Here is a 14,363-nt window from a genome sequence, read left to right on the forward strand (position 1 = left end):
GAGAAAATCCAAAAGATACATCAGCACCTTGGTCCAGATCCTCTCTATATTCCTTCTGAACTACACTCGTCTATTCACTTTTTCTCTTCTTTCCAGCTTCCCACTTCCTCTGAAATTTCAGATCTCATCTGCAAATCCAAGTCATCTACTTGTCAGCTGGACCCCCTGCCTACAGTTCTGGTTAAAGCCTGCCTCCCCTCTCTAGTCCCTCTCATTTCTGCCATCATTCACTCTTCTCTCACTACTGGTATTATTCCCTCATCTTTTAAAACTGCTGCTATAACCCCAATATTAAAAAAACCTGGTGCTGATCCTACTAATTTCAATAACTTTCGCCCCATTTCTAACTTGCCCTTTATCTCCAAAATTCTTGAAAAAATAGTAGCTATCCAACTTCACACCCATTTATCTCATAATAATCTATATGAAAAGTTCCAGTCTGGTTTTCGCCCCCTTCATAGTACAGAAACTGCACTTGTTAAAATTACTAATGACCTCCTTATGGCTGCTGACTCCGGTCTAATCACTATTCTCATCCTCCTTGATCTGAGTGCGGCCTTTGATACTATTTGTCATACCACTCTCCTTAATAGATTATCTCTGATTGGCATTACTCACACTCCACTTGATTGGTTTAGATCCTACCTCTTAGGCCGCACTCAGTTCATACAACTTAAAACCTTCACATCCAAACCCACCGCTGTTACCTCTGGTGTGCCCCAGGGCTCTGTCCTGGGGCCTCTTCTTTTTATTATTTACCTTCTTCCCCTTGGCAATATTTTTCGCAAATATAACATTAATTTTCACTGTTATGCTGATGACACCCAGCTCTACCTTGCTGGTAATCCCACCTCCTCTTTTCCACAACCCTCGCTTATTGACTGCATTGCTTAAATTAAATCCTGGTTTTCTTCGAATTTTCTCAAATTAAACAGTGACAAAACTGAGGTTCTCCTCATTGGTTCAAAATCTTCATTATCCAAAACCAATAATCTTTCTCTTATTATTGATGACTTTGTTGTTTCCCCATCATCTCAGGTCAAGAGTCTGGGTGTCATCCTCGACAGTACTCTATCTTTCCAATCTCACATTAATAACATCACCCGGTCTGCTTACTTCCACCTACGTAATATTAATCGTATTCGCCCCTCCCTCACTCCTCACACCACTGCCATTCTTGTTCATAGTCTTGTCACTTCTCGGCTGGACTACTGCAATTCACTCCTCTTTGGTCTCCCAAATAAATCTCTTCATAAGCTTCAGTTAGTCCAGAATTCTGCAGCACGTATCATCACTCAAATCCCATCTATTCACCATATTACTCCGGTCTTGCAGCAGCTTCATTGGCTCCCGATTAAGTTTCGTATTGATTTTAAGATTCTACTATTAACATTTAAGGCCATCCATAACCTCGCCCCTCCATATCTGTCTGACCTTCTTCATGTTGCCATTCCATCCCGTAACCTTAGATCCTCTTCCTCCACCCATCTGACTGTTCCTCCCGCCCGTCTAATCACCATGGGGAGCAGAGCTTTCAGCCGTTCTGCTCCCAAGCTCTGGAATTCATTGCCTGCGGATCTCCGAAATATCAAATCATATTCATCCTTCAAATGTAAACTTAAAACGCATCTGTTTAAAATGGCTTTTTCTTTTTCCTCCTGATTATAATGGTTTTGTTTGGTTTTAATTTCTAGATTTTCTGATGTTTTAAGTTTTTTATAATTGTGTCTTTTATTTAATTATTTATCTATTTATTTATTTATTGTTGTTCGGTGTCCTTGAGTTCCCTGAAAGGCGCCTTGTATAAATAAAATGTATTATTATTATTATTATTATTATTATTATTATTATTTAACCACACCCGGGGCTGGAAATAAAAGACAAAGAGTAGATGACAAAGACAGCTGCTGTACAGGCTTTCAAATGTTTGAAGCGCCACGCAAGATGCAGATCACACGGCACAGCAGCAAGCCAGCAGCTGATCAAACAAAGAGGAGGTAAAAAAAAAACTGTATTTGTTTCCCATTGTATCAGCGCTTAAGAGGGGGTTTCAGAGGAGCAACCACATCTGGGGGTAAGCCCCCTAGTTATAAATAAAGATACAAGTTGAGTCATTGCATTATAAATATATAAATATTCTAATCTCAAAGAAAACATTTGCCTTTTTGCAAGGCTGCACTAAAGGATGTGTTTAAACAAATTAAAGACTGGCTTGCTTCAATCAAAATCCTTTCAGTGTATTATATAAAACCACTAAGCAAATAATTGAGGACTTACTCATATTTATATTGTCCATCCATCCATTGTCCAACCTGCTATATCCTAACTACAGGGTCACGGGGGTCTGCTGGAGTCAATCCCAGCCAACTCAGGGTGCAAGGCAGGAAACAAACCCCGGGCAGGGCGCCAGCCCACCACAGCATATTTATATTGTCTGCTTTATAATTAAGCTTGAGGAACTTCATGAAAAGCATTGCTCACTAAGTTACACTTTATTGGATTTCTGTTTTTACAAGAATAGCTTATCCATTTATTCATTTTCTAAGCCCACTTATCAGGGGTCACAGGGCAACTGGAAGCTGTGCCAGCAAATACTGGGTGCAAGGCAGGAAGAATTGATAGAGGGGGCGAAGAATAGCTCATGGAAGTGTAAATTAACAGAATTACTATATCTAGTGTAAATACATAGAACTCCATTAATATCAGGTGTGATGAACCGCCGGCGGTTCAGTCCGGCCGGGACATCCCTGAAAGAAAAGAGTGGAGGAAAGCAGCCTTTTTAGGGCACTGCATCCCCCGGGATGCTAGGTGGCAGCTCTCCTGAACGGCAACGGTTCCCCGGATTCCCTCAAAGCATCCTGGGAAGTGGAGTCCGTTTCCTCAGCCCTGTTGGGTGCCGTGGGTGCCGCCAGGGGGAGCTCATAAAGAATCTGGGGACTATTACTCTTACGACAACCCAGAAGTGCTTTGGAGTCACGAGGATGGAAGCCTGCAGTACTTCCGGGCTACTTGAAAAGGATGATGTGGCGTTTGACCTGGAGAAGGAACACTTCTGGATCATGGACTGTTCAAAGAACTTTGGGAATCCCAGCAAGGGAGCCGGAGTTGGGTGGTAGAGTGACGGAGCTGCTGGGAGGAGAGGAGGATTATAGTTATTGTTATTGCTTATTGATTTGTGATTTGTGAATTGTGGAGTGTGCAGTGCTTTGTGCACTAGTTCTGAAGAAAAATATTAAAGAAATCTTCTTGGTGCTTTTACACGTGTGTCCTGGATGCCTGTCTGGTGGGTTTAGCAGGGCAACAGCGCCTCTAGCGTCCACACAGGTTAAGAAGACATGCTGTATTGACAGTAGATAGAGAGAGAATTTTATTCAGTGCTTTCACATTTTTAAAAGTTATTTTTCTAGAGTGTGGAATCATGCATATACAGTAATCCCTCGCTATATCGCGCTTCGCCTTTCGTGGCTTCACTCTATCGCGGATTTTATATGTAAGCATATTTAAATATATATCGCAGATTTTTTGCTGGTTCGCGGATTTCTGCGGATAATGGGTCTTTTAATTTCTGGTACATGCTTCCTCAGTTGGTTTGCCCAGTTGATTTCATACAAGGGACGCTATTGGCACATGGCTGAGAAGCTACCCAACTTACTTTTCTTTCTCTCTCTCTTGCGCTGACTTTCTCTGATCCTGACGTAGGGGGATTGAGCAGGGGGGCTGTTCGCACACCTAGACGATAGGGACGCTAGTCTAAAAATGCTGAAAGATTATCTTCACATTGATACCTCTGTGCAGCTGCTTCATGAAGCGACATGCTGCACGGTGCTTCGCATACTTAAAAGCTCGAAGGGCACGTATTGATTTTTGATTGTTTGTTTTTCTCTGTCTCTCTCTCTCTCTCTTTCTCTGCTCCTGACGGAGGGGGTGTGAGCTGCCGCCTTCAACAGCTTTGTGCCGCGGTGCTTCGCGTACTTAAAAGCCAAACAGCCCTATTGATTTGTTTGCTTTCCTCTCTCTTTCTGTGCTCCTGATGCGCACTCCTTTGAAGAGGAAGATATGTTTGCATTCTTTTAATTGTGAGACGGAACTGTCATCTCTGTCTTGTCATGGAGCACAGTTTAAACTTTTGAAAAAGAGACAAATGTTTGTTTGCAGTGTTTGAATAACGTTCCTGTCTCTCTACAACCTCCTGTGTTTCTGTGCAAATCTGTGACCCAAGCATGACAATATAAAAATAACCATATAAACATATGGTTTCTACTTCGCGGATTTTCACCTTTCGCGGGGGGGGTCTGGAACGCAACCCCAGCGATGGAGGAGGGATTACTGTAGCTGGTTTAAGACACACAAAAAAAACTATAACACCAAAGTGAAAACAATATTCTGTAAAATTATTTATTAACTAGCCGTCCCTTGTGGCTACGCCTGCGTAATAGTGAAACGGAACAAACTTTAAAAATCAATAAACAAAAAGGTATCGCTAGCTAAGCGGAGACAAGATACACACCAAAATGCAAAGTCTTCCCTTGGCCCGCAGACACTGTTTCGGATAAATATATCACTCCTGCACGTGAACAATGATTCTTAACACGATGAGAGAAGTCACAAAATCAACTGGAATGTTCAAGCAAATTCTAGAAAAAAAAAGATCTAAACCCATTAAGTAGTTCTCTCATTCAATAGCTAAGCAGATGTAAGGTGCGCTCCGAGGCAGGCGCATGAGTGAGGAGGGCCCCACCCACCTCCCCTCGGCCCACTGCATCTCACTTGGATTTGCACAAATAAATCGGTACCTCAAGTGAATTATGATACTTAGAGCGATGAGAGAGGTCGCAAAATCAACCAGAATGTTCAAACAAAGTAGTTCTCTCGTGAAAAGTGGACAGACATACAGACAGACATTGGATTTTATATATATAGAGATTATACATAAAAAGACAGGAATGTGTGGAGTTTACACTGTTCATTGGCACAGAAGAATTATACATTGGAAGTATGCTTTTTCAATATCACTATTATTTACAGAATAATCATCCATCCACCTTCAAAACCTCTTATCCAGAATAGGGTCATGGGGAAGCTGGTGTCTATTCCAGGCAAACACTGGGCACAAGGCAGGAACAATCCTCTGGACAGGGATTCAGTCCATCTCAGGGTGAATACACACTTACCCCCCCACACACCTGTCCACACACACCCTCACACACACATCAGGGAGGAAGCCAGGGCACCTGGAAAAAGCTCACTTTTGTTATGGTTAACCAACTTTGTACTGTACTTGGTGTAAGTCAGAGTAGGATAAGAAGGCTTTAAAAAAGGGCTGGGCAATAAGGACTTAAATTGATATTGTTGTTAATTTCACCTAAAATGCAATACTCAGTTCTTCTCAATATGCGCTCAGAATACCTTGAAAATTAAAGATCATACCATATAGACAAGTATATCAACTTTATCTATACTAGAGTCCAAAACCTGGCATATTCTGGTAGAATACTAAAATACTGTATATTATGTTTTAGTTAAAAAGTGTTTTTTTTTTGGTTTTTCAAAATTTTACAATTTCACGAATACCAGTGCCTCTAAGAAATAACTCATATTAACATGTTTTATCCAAACATTTTCATTTTATGTATTCTGTATATTTGAGCTTTCATTATACAGTATGTATTGCTTTTAACACCTTTAATGTCTTGCTGGTATCTCTGTCCTCCAGTCAGTAATCATTGTTAGTTCTCTCTCTCTGTTTGACTTTTTTACAGGAGGAAACATTCACTACAGTCTGTACCAGTGGAAGCTGCTTAGCAAAAATACTAAAGAGGTGCTAGGTGAGCTGTATGAAGTCATAAACAAATTTCAAACAGCACATCCTAAGAGATTTCTCATTGTAGCAGAGAGATATTAATCACACTCATTTTTCCCCATACTTTTCCAGCACCCATGAGGGGTAAACCACTTCAACAAAGTGAATACAACTATTTGTGAGGCTTACAAGCCTGCACTCCATCCTCAGCGTGGATGCCCAGACCACATCTCTGTGTTTATGATACCTGTTTATGTCCCTGCTGAACTAATAAACCAGTTCAGGAAAACATGGAAGTATGATTGAATTGTGCTCCTTCAGCTCTCAAAGTCTGCTTTGCATCCACAGACTGGGGCACTTTTAGAGGGGCTGCTACATACGGTGACTCCATTAACCTAAGGGAGCATACAGAATACGTCACTTACAACATCAACAAGTGCTTAGGGGACAAAAGCCAACCAAAAGCTGAGGATGACTAATGAAGTGTGGGTGATGTTAAAAACCAGGAATGTAGCATTCAGAACAGTAAACAAAATGGCCCCATGGACGGTGAGAACTAGTCTTTCTTGTGCTATAAGAAAGGTAAAGTGGCAATAAAAATGAAAATGGCAATAAAAATGAAAATTTTAAAAACACCAGGGACACATAGTGTATATAGCAGGGCATTCAGGCTGTTACAGACTACAAGCCCAAACCACATTACAGTAACGATGACATACCTCCCTCCAATGAGCAGGTACTTTGTCTAACAACAGCTGATATGAGGAGGACTCTATCCCATCACCACACAAGGCCATGGACCAGACAATGTATCCGGTTATTTGCTTAGGAAATATGTTGATGAACAGGCTGGTACCCTCACATTTTTAATTTATCTTTAAGCTAGTTGAATATGTGTGCTTCAAATCCACCACCTAAGAAGCCTAAGAAGTAATTAGTGACATGTCCGACTGATTACCGCCCCATAGCACTTACTTCCACTATCATGAAGTGCTTTGAAAGGCTAGTCATGTCACACATAAAGTCCAGTCTTGCTAGTTGTTTAGATCCTTTGTAATCTGTATATTGGTCCAACAGGTCCACTGTGAAAGCTATGTCTTCTGCTCTCCGCCTCTCCCTTACACATTTGGAAAAAGAGATACATTCATCAGAATGCTGGTCATGCTCTTTAGCTAACCATTTAACACAATTGCTCTCCAGAAGCTGATTGTGAAACTAAGTGGATTAGGACTGAACACCTCAATCATTTCGATAGAGACCTCAATCATTTTGAACTGACTGCAACACTTCAATTCATGCTGAGAAATGAAGCTTCTCAGGGCAGCATGCTCAGTTCTCTGATCTTCACTCTGCTTACTCGTGACTGCACAGCCACACGCAGCTCTAATTACATTATCATATTTGTTGAATTCAGAGCTGTGCTGGGTTTGATAAGTAAGGATAACAAGTCAGCATATAGAGAGGAGGTGGAACAGCTGCCTTTTTGGTGCACAGACAACAATCTATGCCTCACTATGCTCAACATTGACTTCTGGATAAAACCTGCACTGACCACATCTCAGCCTGCATCAATGGCTCTGCTGTGGAGACTGTAAAGAATGCCAAGTTCCTTGGTGTGTAAATAACTAAGGATCTTACATGGACTAACTATATTAATTCCCTAAATTAAAAGGCCTAGGGGAGGCTACACTTTATGAGTGCACTGAAGTGAGTGAGTACCTTCCTCTCTCCATTTTCACCATGTTTTACAGAGGCACCACTGAGAGTGTTCTGACCAGCTGCATTATGGCATGATATGGCAAATGCAGTGTGTCTGACCAAAAGTTTGCAGAAAATAATGAGGTCAGCAGAAAGTATTATTTAGGTGGCTCTCCCGTCTCTGAAAGACACATTCTTCAAATGCACAAGGCCTGCTGCATTGTGACTTCGAGTTTGACTTTACTTATCCATAGTTACTTATCATACAGTATGTAATGGACCAGTAAACATCTTATGGAGCTTTGCTTATCCTGAACCCATTTTGCCGGGATGGTGAAAGACCATGTTGCAGACATATGCAATAATATGTTTTATCTTCAGATGTTGTTCTGCTTGAATTGTCATCCTGAGTAAACCAAACTATTACCTGTTCTAAACTCTTCCTCTTCTGACCCTCGCTCCATTTTTTGTGTCATAATAATAATTCTTTGCATTTATATAGCGCTTTTCGCACTACTCAAATCGCTCAGCAATTGCAGGTCAAGGGCCATGCTCAAGGGCCCAACAGAGCAGAGTCCCTTTTTGGCATTTACGGGATTCAAACTGGCAACCTTCTGATTACCAGTGCAGATCCCTAGCCTCAGAGCCACCACAAGGCAACAAGGAATGAACCAACATAAACATGCTTAGAAAGAGTTCTAGAAATTTTGCACATTTTATTTAACATTCAGAAGAAGTTATAGAAAATCACATACAAGTACTGGGTAAATTAGTAATGGTTTTTATATATTGATTTTTCTTACAGATTGAATTGAATAAAAAATTCAATATATCATCCAGCCCTACATTCAAATTCAATAAAAAATAATATAAATACTTTAAATTGAATGCATGCATTTGCCACTGGTAAAATTATAGTTATTGTTTAACTAAAATTAACAATCACACCACATTTACCAATAATTAAGTTTACTACAGTAATTCATGTGCATTAACAAAAGTATCACTTATTCAACTTTTACCTCAAAGTTTAGTAATAGAAGTGAAGTAAATATTTAGGAAGTCAGAGAAACAGTATTTCATTCTTGTTATTTTATTTCAGATGTAGATGTTTCCAGTTCTGTTTAAATTAAACTGTTAATTTTAATGGTCATTAGTTTGCGTCATTTGAAACATTTTAGTGATAACAATGTTTTTGCTTGCTCATCAGTTTCATTTCCTTAAACAAAGAAATTAAAATGTGGTGCTCCATTTCTTGTTTGTTTCATGACTTCTTCTTCTTCTTCTTCTTCTTTCGGCTGCTCCCACTGGGGGTTGCCACAGCAGATCATCTTCTTCCATATCTTCCTGTCCTCTGCATCTTGTTCTGTTACACCATCACCTGCATGTCCTCCCTCGCCACATCCATAAACCTTCTCTTAGGCCTTCCTCTTTTCCTCTTGCCTGGCAGCTCTATCGTTAACATCCTTTTCCCAATATATCCAGCATCTCTCCTCTATACATGTCCAAACCAACGCAATCTCGCCTCTCTGACTTTGTCTCCAAACCATCCAACCTGAGCTGACCCTCTAATGTACTCGTTCCTAATCCTATCCATCCTTGTCACACCCTTGCAAGTAATTCCAGTAAACATTAGCTGTGAGCGGGTAAGCTACTCTAAATTTCCTTGGCGTAATTGAAGAACAGTGGGTGAATGACTTGCTGTATGACGGACTAATTCCCTGCCTAGTTCTGATTCCTGTCTTCTGCCCATTACAACCAGGATAGACAGGCTGCAATTTTCTAAGACCCTGACTTGAAAATTGGCATAGACAATACATTTGCCCTCTACCAAGTCTGCAGGAAGATATGGTGTCTCGGTTTACTGCTGAGACCAGTTGTGCTTTCTGTTTATTCTGAATGCTGTCATTAGTATAATTCAGAAACAATGTTTGTTTTTAAACTTCTGGCTATGAATCAGCTGTATTTATCAAAACATAGAAAATAATTTCTACAATTACATTATTAATTAATTTCTTACATGAGATAATATAGTGACACATGAAAATGATTTGTCTGTAACTTCAGAAAAAGGAAGCAACTAGAAATGTTAACAGCTTTTAATTCAAAACATTTGGACTTCAGCTGAACCCACACCTAGCTGTTATCTTTCACATTATCTAACACATAGTCATCAAATTTCACATTGTCTAATGTCTGCTATTTTCTTTTTTAAAAAATGCAAAATTATAGCAGTTCTTCATTTGTATCATGCAGATTTGACTGCTGAAATGTTTTTCATATTCTTCAACAACAATTACATCTTGCCTGAAGAAGGAGCCTGAGTTGCCTCGAAAGTCTGCATATTGTAATCTTTTTAGTTAGCCAATTAAAGGTGTCATTTTGCTTGACTTTTCACTACATTCATAATGGCTAACATGGTACAACACCCTAGTACTTCAACAACACAATTAATTTAAATAGCATATTTTCATATGTTATGTTTAGTTGTTAGTCTGTTTCAAACAGTAAAAGTAAGCATTATAATTAAAAAAGAGGTAAAATGGAATAATTCTTAGATTAGGAGTCTATTGGTTAATAATCAATGTCTAAACTGGTAACATATTCAATGATCAGATGGCCAGAGAGAAAATGAAAAGCAAAACTCCAGAGATAGTATGGATACCGAAGGAAACTAACCCTTTAAGGGTTTCAAGGTCAAAACACTACTAAACTCCATTTTAGCATTCTCCAGTACTTAAGAGCGATAAAATAATTTAAACTTTTAAAATTTACATATGATGAAATGTTCTAGAAAACATGTTATTACAGGTGTCATCATAATCATAGTACCATTTTAAAATACAAAGATATTAAAGACCCAGTTCCACTCTCCTTTAAAATACAGAACACAGAGTAAAATAAAGATTGAACATTATGATTGCAACATAAAAATTTCTTATAATTCTCAGGATACAAAGAGCTACAGTGAAAGGCAGCATCTTTATTACACAGCACACAGACTCTGGAGAATGTACTTGTATCTGTTGTCCCGTAGGCCTCAACATTTAGAACAGGACTGAAGGCTCATTTTTAGCATAGTATGCAACTGTAAGAGGTGCTGCAGAGGTTTATCAAATTACTTCTTAGAACATTAATATCAACTGTTAAAAAGTATTTCCACATTACTGAGAACTTTCACTAATTTAAAACAGTTGTTTCTTCCCAATTTACAATTGGACTGAACAATAAATGGAGACAATATAACCTTTGATACACTGTGTGTCAGATGTTCAAGGTATGTCATCAAAATCATCAATAGTACCTTGAACTATAGTACAATGTGGAGTATTCGAGATGGACAAGTCGGTAGTCTAGATCAAACAGACTTCATTTACTGATTAATTTCTCCAAGATCTATATTGACTTCAGTTTTGTTTTTATTTTCTCTACTATCTGTCTAGTTTTACCTTAAAACATTACACATTACTACTTATATTGTTAATATGTATCCACACATTTTGTAACCACCTTACATAATTTGTATGTAAATATTGAGTAGTGTGCTGAAATACCTGGTTTTTGCTGGGTGCAAAATAAAGTGTTTTTTTTTAATTGTTTTAGAAAAATATAATCAGAAAAACACAACTTTAAAAATAAAAATAAATTAACAAACAATGAAGACTCACTAATGTGCTTGTCTTGCGGTCTTGTATATATGTTATCATCCAGTTAACGCTCGGAACCGGCCAACTCTATCTAATTTCAAAAGCAACATGGGTGCGGTGGGGCTCAAACATAAAGAATGCTGACAGACACTTCCAGTTCGCCCTGTAGTGGTCGTTCCGAGTGTCAACTGGATTATAACATGCATACAAGACCGCAAAATCACCCCCACCCTACCCAGAAGGGGGTGGGTTAAGGTTGATTTCACCCTACAGTATTTTTAGTCGACCAATGAGAAACGTGCTACCAAGTTTCATGAAAATCGCTCTAGCCGTTCGGAAGTGATGCTGGAACATACATGCACACACGTATTCATTTTACATATAGATATATACTTTTAAATGTACATACTACTCTGAGCTTAACAATTATGAGTTTACTATATTAAATAGTATCAAACTGAAACCTTTTATATAATAGTTTTTTTTTGTGATATTTATTACAAAACAATTAAAAACAGAAACATATATATAATTGCTTAAAATACTGAACATTAATAAATTATCATTTTCAAGATTTTTCTTAATATTTAAAAATTAATAATTTGACTTCTGACAAATGAATGAACTATCACTCTTAATAACCCAAATAATCTTAGAAGATACTGCATTTTGAGATTATGTACAGTAAATGCATTACAGTGTAAGATAGAGTTTTCACCATTTACAAAATACTTTGAAACATTTCATTCAATTCAAAACAACATTTTGCATTTTTTGTCTCATTTGCTGTATATTGTTTTTGAAATTTTGAATATTATATAGTGACATTGTCGCTTCTTCGTGCTCCTGCTTAAGAAAAATACAAATCAAAACATGTTTTGAAGCCAACTGTAGTTACAGTTTAGTTTATATGAACTTTAAATTTAACTCTAATCTGAACATTGTCATAAAGCAGATACTGAGAACTTACCTACTTGCTGATCCTTAGAGTGACAATTACGGGTTATGTTTATCGATGTGTAAATTGAATCAGTGTGCTTCTGCAGCGTTATGTATTCGTTGTCCATGTTTGAAAGATGAGGCTGACAAAAACTAGCAAAACTTTATCTAAGCAGAAGAGGAAGTTAAAGCTTAGCTGTGGTCAAAAGTGTAGCTGTGTATGTGGTGGGAGGTGTTTCTCAAAAACACTGTTGAAGTTAAAGCTCATATATATATATATATATATATATATATATATATATATATATATATATATATATATATATATATATATGGTAGTCCAGCTTCAGTGTTACTTGTAGGCCATGTAAGTGACACAGATATCAGCAAATTCTTTTATTTTATTGGAAAAGCAAATAAAATAGATATTCTGGAGGTGTGGGTGGCATGGAGGCACAGTGGTAACACTGCTGCCTCACAGTAAGGAGACCTGGGTTCGCTTCGCGGGTTCTTCTTGCGTGGAGTTTGCATGTTTTTCCTGTGTCTGTGTGGGTTTCCTCCCACAGTCCAAAGACATGCAGGTTAGGTGCGTTGGCAATCCTAAATTGTCCCTAGTGTGTGTGCGCCCTGTGGTGGGCTGGCTCCCTGCCCTGGGATTTGTTCCTGCCTTGCACCCTGTGTTGGCTGGGATTGGCTCCAGGAGACCCCCGTGACCCTGTGTTAGGATATAGCGGGTTGGACAATGACTGACTGACATTCTGGAGTTAAAGCTCTCTCTTCTCCACCACTTTACTAAATATCTTCCTGTCCTATACTTTATAATACATACATTTCTGACTTAATCTAAATCATCATTGTGTAGCAAGGCTACATAACGGACAGTCGTGTTAGCCTTCTGGATTGTCCGTCACTTTATAATGTTGGCTGGGAGGGTGTTTTAAATAGCCCTTCAGACACCTTTGGTGACGTCCCGGTCTGGAAGGATCCCGCCTGAGTAAATTTTCCAGCTGCCTGTTGCCAGCGTGAGGTTCCCATGACAACCTAGAGGGGCAAGGATTTTCAGCGGGAAACTTTTTCTTTTTAAGGGGAATGGCGGATCAAGGAGAGGAGAGGAAAAAGGAAGGATAAGGCTGAAGGCAACGCATTGACTATCCACGCTCAAAGAACTATTCAGGATCTTACTTCACCCAGGGACGTGTGCTATTCATGGGTGGCCACCCCGAAGAAATAATCAAATGACGAATCCCCGAGAAGAGGCCAGGTACTGGTGTTCTCCGGGTGCTCCCGTCTGGTGAGTCGGATTCCTGAGTTTCATTCTTCGTGATAGTTCCACGGAGAAGCCGTTTTGCCAAAGGACTGTTTTGCTTCCTCCTGCCTTACAGGAGGAACTGAACTGCAGGGTTTCTTGTTTTCCTGTATGGTGGACTAAGCTAAATCTTTCTTTTGCGTTCTCAAAGAACAGTTTTCTTATTATTTACTTTTTTCTTTTTATTGTCTGTGTCAAACCGGGGGTTAGGATTTGGGCACTAGGGAGGGCGTCTGGGGAAGGGTTTCACTAATGAGCACACAGGCACTGGGCAAGTTAATGTAAAAAACAACTGTTAATATATTTTTTCTGTCCCATTTCCTGTTGCGCTTTATTTTCTGCAAATTATTTAGAAGGGCATAGTGGCAAGAGGGGACGAGGACCGAATATGGTTATGCTATTGTGCCTTCAAACATCGTCCACCCCCCTGTTGGGTTGTGAAGTGTAGTAATCGCATCCCGTATTTTGCGGTTGCTAAAATTGTACAAAACATGTACTTTCTAAAATTTCTGATTCCTTCTTCATTGGTGAAAAGTATAACTGTTCATTAAGAGCATAATTATAAAAGAACATTGCCATACATTCTTTCCTTTTAAATCTATTATCCATTGGATGTCTTTGTTTTGTTTTCATTGGACTAAAATTGCTTAATGCTTAAATAAGCCCAAAGTATAATCTTGACTATACACCAATTTTAAATTAAATAATGAAATAAAACTGTTAACTAAATAAGGATAAAACACACTGTCCAGGATTAACTAATTTACTTCCAGAAAGTGCCATTGTTATTAGAATTAGTATTAGAATTATATTAGAATTGATTACAAAAGAATATTACGTGTTGGCTTATTCCTGTAGGCAGGCAATTTCAAAGTTATGTTTTTTTTTCTATATCAGTGTCACTGTCTTTCATCTTACTTAATCTTTAAAGCCTTAACTATCCTAAACTCCATGACTGTTCCCTCATTCCCTA

General features: G+C 38.8%; 1 protein-coding gene across 1 annotated transcript in view; it reads right to left on the minus strand.

Moving 5' to 3' along the window:
• Positions 1-12,227, minus strand: part of LOC114657958 (perlucin-like protein) — an 87,840-nt gene extending 75,613 nt beyond the window's left edge. The window contains exon 1 of the mRNA XM_028809949.2: positions 12,116-12,227. Within this exon, the coding sequence (XP_028665782.1) occupies positions 12,116-12,212 (97 nt within the window). The 5' untranslated portion in view covers positions 12,213-12,227. The remainder of the gene's footprint in view (positions 1-12,115) is intronic.
• Positions 12,228-14,363: the final 2,136 nt, after the last annotated feature.

Source organism: Erpetoichthys calabaricus, chromosome 9, assembly GCF_900747795.2.
Source record: "Erpetoichthys calabaricus chromosome 9, fErpCal1.3, whole genome shotgun sequence".
NCBI lineage: Eukaryota > Metazoa > Chordata > Cladistia > Polypteriformes > Polypteridae > Erpetoichthys > Erpetoichthys calabaricus.